A 13,782-nucleotide genomic window follows, 5' to 3' on the forward strand; every position below is an offset into this window, starting at 1 on the left:
CAATGACGGCGGCGTGCTGGGCGCATGCGCGGCGGCGGGGCCCGGCCCGCGGCGGCGGCGGCGGCGGCGGCGGCGAAGGGGCGGAGGGGTTCTCCGCCCGCAGTTGCCAAGCCGCGGCGGCCGAGCCGGGATGGTGTAGCTGGGCCTGCGGGCGGGCGGCGGGGCGCGGGCGCGGGCGGGGGCGAGGCTAGGCGGCCGCGAGGGCCGACGCCGCCGGACGGGCTCGGGTGCAGCGGCGGCACGCTGAGGGGGCGTCGCCGCCGCCGGCCCCCGGCGCCGCCGCGGGAGGCCGCGCCCGCCATGGCGGCCCGGGCGGTGCTGGACGAGTTCACCGCGCCCGCGGAGAAGGCGGCGCTGCTGGAGCGGAGCCGCGGCCGCATCGAGGGCCTGTTCGGCGTGAGCCTGGCGGTGCTCGGCGCGCTCGGGGCCGAGGAGCCGCTGCCCGCGCGCATCTGGCTGCAGCTCCGCGGGGCGCAGGAGGCGGTGCACAGCGCCAAGGTGAGTCCCGCCGCCCGCCTGCCCTCCGTGCGGGGACGCAGCGAGGCGCCGCGGCTGCGAGCGCATCTCCGGAGCCCGCCGACCTGCGTGCCCGCCCTCGAGCCGTGCGACCTTGGGCTGGCGGCTCAGCCCCCGGGCGCCTCAGTTTCCCCGTTTGCGAAGCGGCGCTGACGCAAGCGCGTCGGTCGGAGGGCGTCGCGGCGACCGCGGTGGGTGCTGTTGAGCGCGGAGCGCAGAGCCCGGGGCCGGCCCGCGGGGTGTTGCGCAGGGCCTGCGCGCTCGGGGCCTGCAGCCGCCTCGGCCCCCTTTCTCTCCCCGGGCCTCCGGGACCCACGGGGCTTCTGAGCCCTTCTGGGATTTCGGGCCCCTTTGACAATCCGACAAAAAAAAAAAAAAAAAAAAGGCCGACCATCCATCCTAGTAGTGAAATGCACAGCGTACCATCATCCAGAAGAGATGGGGATGTTTAACAACAGTGTTGGAAAAAGAGCGTTATTCTTTGTGTTGATGTTGTTGGTCACAGAGCGTCAGGCGTTATGCTAAACCCTACACGAGGGTTATCTAACGCAGGTCTTAAAAAAAAAAAAATCCGGGGCGGTGCATTTTTATTATTTTTCCTCTCTCTAAATTAAACAGCTGGGGAAACTGAAACTCTGCAAGTGGTGACTCACCTCTCAAAATCAGCATTTCAGCCTTAAACCTACGCAACACCTTCAACTACTCCCCTTCTTCCCCGAACCAAGACACAGTAACAAAGCATCTCTCTCCTCCCCCCCCCCCCCTTCTCCCCCCTTCCAGGTTTCTCCAGGTTTTCCTGTCTAGTCCGTGGGGGAGCCAAGACTCAGACTTAGGGCCCTTGTTCTTGATACCTGTCTTCCCAAATGATGAACCCTCTGGCTGGGAAGAAAATGGTCCTTTTTGTGGCATCCTACTTCAGAAATTTCAACAGTGTCCTTGGAGAATTGGATGTTCTGTGATTCCTGAGTATCTTAGACTTAAAAAAAAAAAAAAAAAAAGAGCCTGGGTGCTTGTTTTAGTATCTTTGGAAGAGATAGGGCAGTTACCTGTGATTCTTCTCCGCAGCGTAACTCAAAACATTGTAGATGTTGAATCACATTTGCTTTCCTGTGCTTAATTTGTTCCCCGACTTTTCATTTTTGTAAAGTGTTTTAATTTTCTAAAGTAGCCCTATGCGTCCAGCGTGGGGCTTGAACTCATGACTCTCAGATCAGGAGTCACATGCTTGTGGACTGAGCCAGCCAGGCACCCCCTAACTTAATTTTTAACTTCTTCCCAGGCCCCTCATTCTTTTTTCCCCAGCAACTGACTTTCTTCCCCAGAGCTAAAAGGTTGGCCCGTGACTAAGCTCTGTTAATATTTCTGAAAATCTCTTAGATGCACTCATTCGCTCATTCTTCTCTTTTTCGTTGCCTCTGCTGCAATTGAGACCTTCATCCTTGGTATGTGCCCCTCCCTTAGTTCACTGCCCTCACTCCATTCCTTCCTCCCTCCCGTTCTCCCTCCCTCTGGTATAACTTGCATTAAACTGATCCTCCCACAGAAAATCTTTTTCCTGCCTTGGGACCTACTAGGACCTCCTGTTGCCTGTCTCATTCACTCTAAACTCCTCCTCTGGAGATTTACAGAACATTAACCTAATCTAGTCCCACCTTATTTTACCAGTTCTGTGTGGTAGCAGCTCTCAAGCTTAAACCTCTACCGACTGACTAGTCACTGCTTTTACTGTGTGCTTCACCTGCTCCCAGTTCAGCTTTACTCAAGACTCCTCCCAAGTGTGGAAAGTGCTCTACAGAAAAACTTGGCACGCTCTGCCAGACCCTCCCAACTCCTTTTCTCCTGCTTGTCCTGCCACGTAGTTGAGTGTAAACTATTTGGAAAAGGTGTGCCTTACAGTATCTTGGTAGTAGGTGTCACTTGCCCTGGTGATATACAGTGTCTCGGATATCTTTGTGATGTGTGTTACTCATCATCCAGTCCTCCCATTTGTAAGAAATCCTTTTTCTTTTCCCTTGAGATTCATGGGTAAGCACTGAATACCGTAGTTTTAATTGGCTTTGGAGTTTGTTTTACATTCTTTTGAGGAAGAGAAAACCATTAACTTAGAAATTAAGAACAGGAAAGCAAACTTCAACATCTACAATATTTTAAGTTGTGGAGGAGGAGAAGGTTTGGGGGAAGGAAGATTTAGAGTAAGTAAGAATTTTTTTAGGTAGCTAGCTAGTAGGCTCAGATAAGATGCCAGCAACTTTTCTGGGTCCTTGCAGGTGGTTTACTTTGTTTCCTGCTTTTAAAATGTTAAATCACTGCATTTAGCTAATGTTAGAGTAGAAGAGAATGTGGGGGTTTAGTTAGTTAGGGCTCCATTGGCTAGAGAGAAAGGTAAAGAAAATGATAATGTCCTGGGAGGTTTTAAAAAGGCACACATTCTGTAAATGTGGACCCTACGTCAAAGAGGAAATGTGTTGGGGGAAGCAGCACTTGGGCTGAGCTTTGAAGAGCCTGTAAGATTCCCAGGAGGTAGTTGTGAGCAAAAGCTTGAGGTCCAAAACACAGCATCTTGGTAGAAGTGTCGGAGCCTCAGTGGACCCAAATGCCAGGTTAAGCCTTTGGGCCTTATTCATTAAGGAGTCAGTGAGGAATTTTGAGAGAAGAAGGACTTGCCTTCCCTTTACTTGGAGGCAGGAAGACCCAGCTGTGGAAAAGACATGTTCCAAGCTGGACATGGGGGGGTGACAGTTTTCACTGAGATCTGGTGGCTGAGTGGATGTAGGGATTGAGGGAAAGGCTTTAAGCCTTGGTGTCAGGGAGGATGGTAGATATATTGTTTCGACCTGTTGGCAGAGCCAGGTGGCCAACATTTAAAGAAAATTTATGTGTCAGGAAGTGCACTGACAGTTGCCTCTGGACTTCAGGTAATCCATAGCTTAGTAGGGGAGACAGACTTGGAAACAAATAGTACAGTATGATACATGTTACCCATTGAAATATGTACAAGGTGTTACAGTAATACAGGAGAGGAAGGATTGCTCTTCTTAATTGGGTGTTAAAGAATGGAACAAGAGTTTTCCAGGGGGAAGAACATGTGTAAAATTACAGGGATGTGAAATAGTGCCAGTTTGTCACTGACTTCACAAGTGTAGGAGTAGATAGGAAGAAACAGTCAGAGACAGAAAGGGGCCAAGTCACAAAGCACTTGGGGCCTGCAGAAAAACATGGATTTTACCAAGCAGGCAGGTAGGAGGGAGTCATGGAAGGGTTGTGACAACATGAGTGATGCCATTAGATTTACATTTCTAAGAACTATCTCCATAGTCAGTGTTTATACTCTAGGCTTCTTTTCTCAGTGTGGTCCATTGCTGGTTTGTGTTGATATGAGGACAGAAATTGGGCGTGTTTAGTGACTTTTATAGCAATGTGGCATTACCACAAGGGCTGGGAGGAGATGTCTCAAAGAGAGGGAACCCGGTAGAGAGTATTGGAACCCAGCAGGAGGAGGTTGAAGTCCGTGGTGGCCAAAGTTACAGAATCATAGGAGGTTGAGGACTGAATTTCAGAGAGGAAGTGAAGGTACTAACTAGATGTTGCTTCACTCACAGATCAAAGATGCAGTGCCTGGGTAGGATCCTTGGAGTTAGACAGTGGTGGTAGAGAGGGATGAGGCTGAAGAGATCTCAGCCCTGGGAATGAGAAGTTCAGATTCTTCCTTTAACTATAGGAACCACAAATTCCATGCTCCCTGTGGGGAGACCCCATATGGAACCCGCTGGTTGGTAGGGAGGAACTGGTGAAGAAGGTGCTCATGCCCCTTGGGGGACGGTAACTAACTGCCAATGCTTAGTATTAGCCAGTTACATAGGATGGGCCCAATGATGTCTCATCCAAGAAAAGCCAGGGGCTTGGATTTGATGTGAAATCTATTTTGTTTTGGAAGAGGCAACTAATTTGTGTTTTAAAAATCATGCATGCTGTGAATTATATCTCAAAATCCACATTAATATATTTTTTAACCAAAAAAAAAAATTACTCTTTTAAAAGTAAATATTCTAAACACAAAAAGCAACCATGTTTGCTAAACCAAACATGTCAGAGGACCAGGTTCAGCTTTTTAGGACCTCTTCTTTAGACAGAATGAGTGAAGATATGCTCCCCCTCTGCCATTTGGCATAGAGGGCAGTTGAACACCTCAATGGCCTATAGTACTGTCTCAATAAAGTAGGGTATCAGTTCATAACTGGGAGGGGGGGGGGGTGAAAGCCTGAAGACAGTGGAGCATGGTAGGCTAGATGCCACGGAACTTTTGGAAGTGCATTGGAAAAGAACAAAAAAAGAAAAAGAGGTGCATTGGAACTGAAGTAAGGCCAGGGAAAGTTAGATGGCCTGAATTTAAAATACCACTTGACCCAGAAATTCTCCAGTAGGTGATAATTTCCCCCACTCTGGATGTTGGTGAAGCTAACACCCCAAAGACTAAAGGAATATAAGGTGTGATTGGACAAGGTAGAATGAGGCTCAGGAAATGTTTCTGAATGGTCGGCGTTATTTGGGCTAGAACAATCAAAAATATATAGACTTAACTTCTACTTTTAGTGAATTGATAGCCAGAGAGGTTCAGACTAGAGAGGAGAAGGCAGAAAGGGGCATAATGAACTGTAAAAACAGGGAAGGAATAAGACCTTAGATCCTGTCCCCTCTGAGATTCATGGAATCCTGCAGATAGGGCAAGTTCAGTGAGTGTTGGAGAATCACAGAAGTTGTAGTTGGGGAGGAGTTTCAGAGATCAGAATCTTTGAAATGGAGGAATTCTGAGAACGAAGGATTGGTGCCTCAGTGGTCTGGGTATGAAGTGGAAGTATTCCCTTCAACTTAGAGAAGGTAAAGAGGATGGAAGTGTGAGGCATCTGGAGATAATATAGTGCCTAGGTTAACAAGGTCCATAGCAGTGATTTGGGTGCTAACATTAGTTTAGTTGGTTGATATAGGAGCCTGCCCTGAAGGTTAACAAACAAAAGGGAGTAATGGAAAACAAATGGCATGGCTACTTGTAGAGTTTTTCCATGAACTTTTAGGGTGTTAAATTTGCTAACCACAATGTCTATCACTTGGTGGTGTTTCAAGCATTACCTCATAACAGTGAGTTGCCACCATGAGCCATAGCCAGAACACCAGTCTGGAGGACTTAGAATAAAATTTGGAGGACTGATAAATCTTAAACATTGAAATTATAGTACACGCAAGAAACTCTGCCAAGGTAGACTAAACATCTGATCCATTTTAATCTGTGACGAAGAGAAAAAGAGAGGAGGGTCATCTGAGGAGTTGGTTATTGTCCTTGGAGTTTTTACTTACTTATTTGTAGAGTAAGAGAGGAGAAAGATGCAGATTTTTTTTTTTTTTAATGTTTCTTAAGTTTTGTTTGTTTGTTTTTAATTTCTAGGTCGTCTCTCAAACTTTCTTTTTTTTTTTTTTTTAATTTTTTGTTTTGTTTTATTTATGATAGTCACAGAGAGAGAGAGAGAGAGAGAGAGAGGCAGAGACACAGGCAGAGGGAGAAGCAGGCTCCATGCACCGGGAGCCTGACGTGGGATTCGATCCTGGGTCTCCAGGATCACGCCCTGGGCCAAAGGCAGGCGCCAAACCGTTGCGCCACCCGGGGATCCCAGATTTTTTTTTTTTTAAAGAATTGAGTAGAAGTGTCCCATTACTGCATTGACATCAGAGGGTTAAAATGGACACTGTATTGTTTCATTTTCTTTTCTGTTAGGAGAGCTTGGTACCTGGTTTCATGAATAAATTCTTGAACAGTAGATTTGTTCGTGGAGGAAATAATTTGTAGATGTAATGCTGGGTGGTGACCTGGAGTTTTTGTTTTGATTTTACCAGAAAGGAGGTCGGTGGCCTCTTTGCATTTCCTAGAATGATTTTTATTTTAACTCACTATGGTTGTGAAAATCATCTTCTTAAGAAATGGTGGTTTGTTCAGTTTCTTTTTATGGTTAATATTTTGGGGTTATACCAGAATGTTGAAATAAGGGATACTCACAATGGTTATACTGGGGTCAAAGTGATTGCTCATGACTGTTGTTTCCTCTTCCCTTAAGATTTTATTCATGAGAGACATAGGCAGAGGGAGAAGCAGGCTCCCTGCAGGGAGCCCAGTGCAGGACTCAATCCCAGGACCCTGGGGTCACGACCTGAGCCAAAGACAGACATTCAACCACTGAGCCACCCAGGTGCCCCAAGAACTGTTTTTTAAAAAATAAGTTATGTCAAATGGAAACAACATGGGAAACTTCTTTGTTTAAGGAAACTGAATTATTATGTGTTTTAAAAGGTTCCTTCCAACTTGGTGAAGGGTTTTTGTTCAGTCTTAGTGCTGAGAGAATTAGTAATTTACATTAGTTGATGAGTAAAGAGCCACATAATAAATATTTTAGACTTCATGGACTATACAGGGTGTCTGTCTCTTCTTTTTGTTTTTTTACAACCTTTTTTGAAGGCAAAAGCAATGCTTACCCTGGGAACTGTACAGAAGTAGTCCAGAGACTGGATTTGCACCGTCCAGTATGTAGCCACTACCACATGTGGCTATTTAAATCAAAGTTCATTGAAATTTAGTATTTACTTTCTCAGTTGCACTTCAGGTGCTTGATGGCCACATGGGACTAGTGTCTACCAGTGTGAACAGTGCAGTTATAGCACATGTGTGCTATTTTGTCCAGCAATTCTATCAGGTACAGTGCAGCCCTAGGTATGAAACAATCCTTGGTTGGACCTCCTAGAAAATTCTCTGATATGACATTGAAAGAACATGCAGCCGTTCTTTTACTTCATTTCCTGGGTTTCTGTAATTTTTGTTAATTGTATCACTTGTAATCATAAATAACTTCCAAGGATTACTCTTGATCACACAGACACATGCACACAGACTAGCTTCATTGTATTTGGAATATGGGGGAGATATTAGCAATTAGTAAACTTGGAGAATTATTCTCTGTGGAAATTTCATAAGGAATTGCAGTTGAATTTTTAATAGAAGGTGGTTTTTGTTTTTAATTGCCTTTTATGGCTCTTTTATTCTAAAGCAGGAAGCCTCCAAAAAAATCAAGAAAGCCATTTCTACATTTTTCACCTATGGTGTCTATACATTTGCATGATTTTTTTCTGTCGTCAAGGTTCCCAAAATGCTAAAATTTCTGGCCTATCAGAAAGTGACTTTCTTTATACTATATTTAAGGCTGGGACCCTGTATGCCACAGAACAGGTACGAGAGCAGTTTCCTAAGCATTGGTTCTATACATGAACTACAGCCCTTGTTTTGTAATAGTGATGTTACCATACCTGCTGATTCAACAGGATTCTTAAATATGACGTTTTAGTTATGGCCTGGGTTGCACCTTGAATTCGTATAATTTTATCCTAGTAAAAGGACAGATTGTCACTGATCTGTATACAAATAACTACATTGCCACGAAAAAGTAAAAGAAACCAGACTTCCCTTTTGATTTGACACAACTTAATGGGGTTCCACTAAAGAAGTACGGAGTACTCCCAAAGAAGTGAACTAGTTTTAGCATTCTTGTTAGAAGGTAAACAATAAATCTTTGTGACTGACTGCTGGGGACCTTTGGGAAACCCCCAAAAAAGTTTAGGGGTTAACCTAAACTTTCAGAGTGGTATACTGCACGAGAGTAGAAGAGAACACAGGACTGATTTATGCACTGATACATGAATCTCAAAAAAATGCTGACTGAAAGAAGATTTACCTTAGAGCATATATCATCATATGATTCTGTATAGGTGAAATACCAGAGAAGGCAAAAAATTGTGTAATTATGGTGAAAAAAATAAGAATGTTTAGAACAGAACAACTGGAAAAGGACATCAAACATAGACTTGAGTATTAACAATACTAAGGAATCACTGTTCATTTTGTTGTGTGCTATAATGACATTGTGGTAATATTAGAAAGCCTGTATGTGTATGTGTTTAAACTGCATTTGGTGTCTGACTCATGTGGAAATTAATGATGTATATAAAGAGTATCCTTTAGTTAACCATTTATTATTAGTCCAATCAAGGTCTTAAAGTTAACTAAGGATATTGGAAATTACTCTTATGCTGACGACTGAATGGCATATAACTTTTGATATTATAGAAGTTGTCAGTGTTATAATTCAATTTGGTTGAATATATAAGCTTATATTTTTCATTATCATAAATGTGAGTAATCATGAGTAGTACTAGCCTCTCTGAAGAGCAAGCCAGCAAAGTTCAGTGTATCTCTTCATAGGGGAAAAATATATATATATGTGTGTGTGTGTGTGTGTGTGTGTGTGTGTGCATTGTTTTCTACACTGATGAAATCAGGAAAAGGATATCTTTTTAAATTAGCATGAAAATTATCAAATCATACTGGCTTACGGATTATTTTTAGTGCATGAATTAGGATTCTTAAAAATTCTTTTGAAGTAGCAGTTTCTATAAGTTTGTGAGGTTTTTTTCTTTTGGTCGTTAAAAGGCTAACATATATGGGCAGCCCCGGTGGCTCAGCGGTTTAGCACTGCCTTCAGCCCGGGGCATGATCCTGGAGTCCGGGGATCGAGTCCCACGTGGGGCTCCCTGCATGGGGCCTGCTTCTCCTTCTGCCTCTGTCTCTGCCTCTCTTTCTCTCTCTCTCTCTCTCTCTCTCTCTCTCTCTCTCTCTCCCTGTCTCTCTCTCTCTCAGTGTCTCTCATGAATAAATAAAATCTTTTTAAAAAATTAAAAAATAAAAGGCTAATAACATATAAGTATTAGATGTTTAGTTTCCTTACTTTCTAGGAATTCTAGAAATATAGATTTAGATTTATGTAAAAGCTTCTTATTCTCTGTAAGCCAATTAGAACAGAGGTTCTTCAAGAAACTTTTTAATTTTTTACTACCTTTGGAGGTAGAAATACATTTCATACTTAAACCATGAGGAATCAAGGCTTTTCTTGTTTTATAGATACAGATATGTATGTATTCAGTTCTGCTTCCACAATCTTAGCCATAGGTCAAAAGTAATCCAAAAACACAAAACTGGTCTGGAATTCAAAAAGACTGTTCTTTCAGTGGTGGTGAGACATGTTCTTACACAAACAGAAAGACAGAAAAGACTAAAACCAGATTTTCTTGTAGTATCTCATCCAGCAGAAAATAGATCCATTATCCACTGACAGATCACCACTTGGTCAGGTTGTAAAATCAGATTCCTGCAGACTAAGTACAGTGTATACCAAGGGTGTAGTTGAGACTGACTGACCTGGTAGTATGTAATCAGTGATGGAGGTGTAGAAAGGGACATGTGGCCAAGAACTGTAAAACAAAAACAAAATCAGAAGAATAATAACAAGGAAATAGCACCAGTAAAATTCTCTTCCTGCTCGGGATTCACCCTGGGACCTAAAACGAGGCATGATTGGGCTTACACAACCATGCAGTCCTCTTCTTAGGCCACTCAGTTTAATAGCTACAAGCGGTGAGTCCACTTAGATAGACTTGAGTCATATAAACTGCCGAAGTGTAAATTAAAAAACAACAACTACTACTACTATAGGGGCATCTAGGTGTCTCAGTGGTTGAGTGTCTGCCTTTGGCTCTGGTTGTGATCCTGGCATTCTGTGATCAAGTCCCACATGGGAAGCCTGCTTCTCCCTATGCCTGTGTCTCTGCCTCTCTGTGTCTCTTCATGAATAAATAAATAAAATCTAAAAAAAAAAAAAATCCCAAAACTATAAATGTGACTTTCAGACTAGTAACTCATGACTGAGGGAACCAGCAGGAATGTAAAACTGGTTCAGAGAGTGTTTGAGGATCTGAGTATTTATCTACACTAAAAAAAAAAAAAAAAAAAAAAAGAAGAAGAAGAAGAAGAAGAATGGTGGAGTAAAATTGCTTGATTAGATGCAGATTGGTTTATATCTTTCAGAGCAGTATAATCATAATATTTTGTCTGTAAGGTGGAGATATTGGCATCTCTGCTGGACAAAAAAATCTACATTTTGATATGTAGCATCCCAGTTCAGGCCCTAATGAGTAATGAATCGTGTGTCAGACAAAGGTAAATTTCCCAGAGAATTAAACACTCTGTGGGTGGGCCAAAGGGAGTGCTCCATTATGCTTGAAAGGCCATCCTTTTTGCCTCATTTAGGAGTATTTAAAACTTAAAGTTATGCAAGCTATTAAAATGGAACCCTCTACCCCTTTTTGGTCATTTTGGCCACTTTCTCTTTTACAGTGTTACCCACATCATTGATACTAGGCTGGATGTCAACCTGTGTTCTCAAACTTCCTAATTTCTGCTTGAACGCATATTTGTTCAACATTTATTGATTAGTTCAGGGTTTCTCAACAGTGGCACTGTTGACATTTTAGTCAGAATATTTTGTTGTGGGGGTTGTATTGTGCATTGTAGGTTGATTAGTACCATCCCTGACCCCTTCCCCCGAGATGCCAGGAGTACCCCATCAGTTGTGACAACCAGAAATGTCTCCTGAGATTTCCAGTGCCCCGTGAAGAGCAAAATCATCCCTGATTGAGAACCACTGTGTTTATTTTTTTTAAGATTTATTTATTTATTCATTCAGAGAGAGCGAGAGAGAGGCAGAGAGACAGGCAGAGGGAGAAGCAGGCCCCATGCAGGAAGCCTGATGCAGGGCTCGATCCCGGGTCTCCAGGATCACACCCCAGGCTGCAGGGAGCACTAAACTGCTGCGCCACCTGGGCTGCCTGAGAACCACTGTGTTTAATAACCAAGGCCAGTCCCTGCACTGTCCAGTTGAGTTATGTAAATGCTGTAGTTCATATAGTATGATAATTGTGTGTAGAAAACATTAACATCTCCCTCAACTTGCTCTTGGAAGGTGTTTTTGGATGAATTTAAGGAAGGAAAGGTTAAATTAGGCTACAGAAGTAAGAAAATGGACTAAAATCCAAACCACAGAGGACTTTGAATATGATTCTGAGGGTCTTGAACATTAATCTTAACGCAGTGAGGACCCTTAGAAAGGTTTTTTTTTTTTTTTAAGATTTTATTTATTTATTCATGAGAGACACAGAGAGAGAGAGAGGCAAAGACACAGGCAGAGGGAGAAGCAGGCTCCATGCAGGGAGCCCAACATGGGACTTGATCCCAGGTCTTCTGGATCATGTCCTGGGCCGAAGGCGGCGCTAAACCACTGAGCCACCCGGGCTGCCCTAGAAAGCTTTTGAGTAAGGAAGTGAGACAGGTGTGCTCTCACATGTCACTGATAATGTTATTAGGGGTGGAGTATGACAAGACAGGCAACAGAAGCGTTTAGAGTTGGTTGCAGTAATATTCCCATGAGACAAGCTTTATGAAAAATGGCATGAGAAGGAAAGAAAACTTCAAATCCAGGCAACTGTGTTTCATTTTCAAGGGGACTTGGACCAAAGACGAGTGGGAAACTGAGCTCTAATTCAGATCATTAAATTTGAGGCAACTGTGGGGTTAGTCCAGTAGAAGTGTCCAGGGGATGGATAGTCTGCAGCCTAACAGTATTAAGGACTAGGGATGGAGATTTGGAGTGGTACCATAGAAGTAAAAGTTATGGCTGGAATCTGAAGAGTCTGTGAGAGTATAATTGAGGGAGAGGACTGAGGGAGGGGGAAGGCATACATTTAAGGTGCAGTAGGAAGTGGCAACCGAGGATTTCAGGAAGTAGTCAGGAAAATAACTAGACAGCGGTATCCTGAATTATGGAGAGGAAATAACTTGTCAAAGAGAAGTTGGACAATGGTATCTTGCTACAGAGAGCCTGACTAGGAGAGCACAGAGAAGGGGCGTTTGCGCTTTGCAGTAGTTGTCACAGTTGGCATTTTAAGAAAGTGGTTTCAGTTTGAATGGGGGCCAAATCCAGATTCAAGGGGTTAGCAGTGAAATGGAGTTTAGGCTACTTAAGTGTGGATGGGACGCCTGGGTAGCTCAACCGTTGAGCGCCTGCCTTCGGCTCAGATTCCAGGATTCTGGGATCAAGTCCCACATCGGGCTCCCTGTGAGGAGCCTGCTTCTCCCTCTGCCTATGTCTCTGCCTCTCTCTGTGTGCCTCCCATGAATAAGTAAAATCTTAAAAAAAAAAAAAAAAGTGTGGAGATGAAGACAGAGATGGAGCAGTCCCATGCATAGGCAGTGAGACTGAAGGAAGTGTTATGTAGGAACAGGGAAACCCACACAGGTTTGTAGGTGCGCAGAGGTGAGTAAGAAGGAAGTGATGAATCAGAACTGGGAAAGCAACATGGCTTTAAAACAGAGTGAAGGAGAACAGACTCATGAAAGGTAAAATGTTTTAGATGAAAAAGGAGAGGCAGTTGAAGGGCTTCACAAATGTTGGCCTTCAGACTGTGATAAAATAAATGTCTTTTACTCAGAGTAAAAAGAGTGAAAATGCAGTTTGGGACCTGAAGACATTTGGGTAAGAGTGAAGAATAAGTTGATCAGGAGAGCTGAAAGTTTTGGAAGCTATAGAATTTCAGATATTTACAGGTGTAATGGAGATGACATCTAGGGTAGATACTTCGTGTGGCCTCTGGTCCTGTTTTCAAGAAGTATGCTCAGAGCGAGCAAGCTGGAAGTGCTTCCCTGTGGAGCTGTTAAGACACCCCTGCTAGGAAAGATCTTGGTAGATGTTTTAGAAATGAGATTGAAGAGAAAGATGGAACAGAAAGCTAATGTTGGAAGTGCATTGGAAAAATGGCTAGTACGGTTATTAGTCGTTCTATAGCAATATTATTAATATAGATAGCCAGATAGAGACTAAAATGAACCTGTTACAGATTTGTAGATTATTGATGTTAAAGCGCGTGGGGTTTTTTGTAAGGCTTATATGATGCTTCTAACAATATGTATTCTGTAGGACTCGTGTCAATGTCTAAAAATTTTATTACTACTCCTACTTTATTTTCTCTTAGAGATAATATTACAACACCATTTATGCAAGAGTCTCCTAAACAGAAGAAATCTTTAGAATCCTGAAGTGTGCAGCCAGAGATGAGAACTGCTTGTCCGAACACTTTAGAAATCTCTCTATAATGTAGAGTTCCTTGCCTGCATAGTTTATTTTGCCTCAGTGATTTGTGGTTCACTTGAGTGTCTTCTGTTATGTTGTGCCAGGGTACAGTTATGCTCCTGGCAGCTGCCACTATGTGTTAGATCTGTACTTACGTGAGCCAATCTTGAGTTGCTATGGCTTTTAACCATTGTGTCTTCCTTCAATTTATTTTTGC

At 43.4% G+C, this 13,782-nt stretch overlaps 1 protein-coding gene across 1 annotated transcript in view; it reads left to right on the top strand.

Moving 5' to 3' along the window:
• Window positions 1-283: 283 nt before the first annotated feature.
• N4BP1 (NEDD4 binding protein 1) overlaps window positions 284-13,782 on the top strand; it is a 49,502-nt gene continuing 36,003 nt past the window's right edge. The window contains exon 1 of the mRNA XM_072827132.1: window positions 284-498. Coding sequence (XP_072683233.1) covers window positions 301-498 — 198 coding nt within the window. The 5' untranslated portion in view covers window positions 284-300. The remainder of the gene's footprint in view (window positions 499-13,782) is intronic.

This window comes from Canis lupus, chromosome 5 (assembly GCF_048164855.1).
Source record: "Canis lupus baileyi chromosome 5, mCanLup2.hap1, whole genome shotgun sequence".
Lineage (NCBI taxonomy): Eukaryota > Metazoa > Chordata > Mammalia > Carnivora > Canidae > Canis > Canis lupus.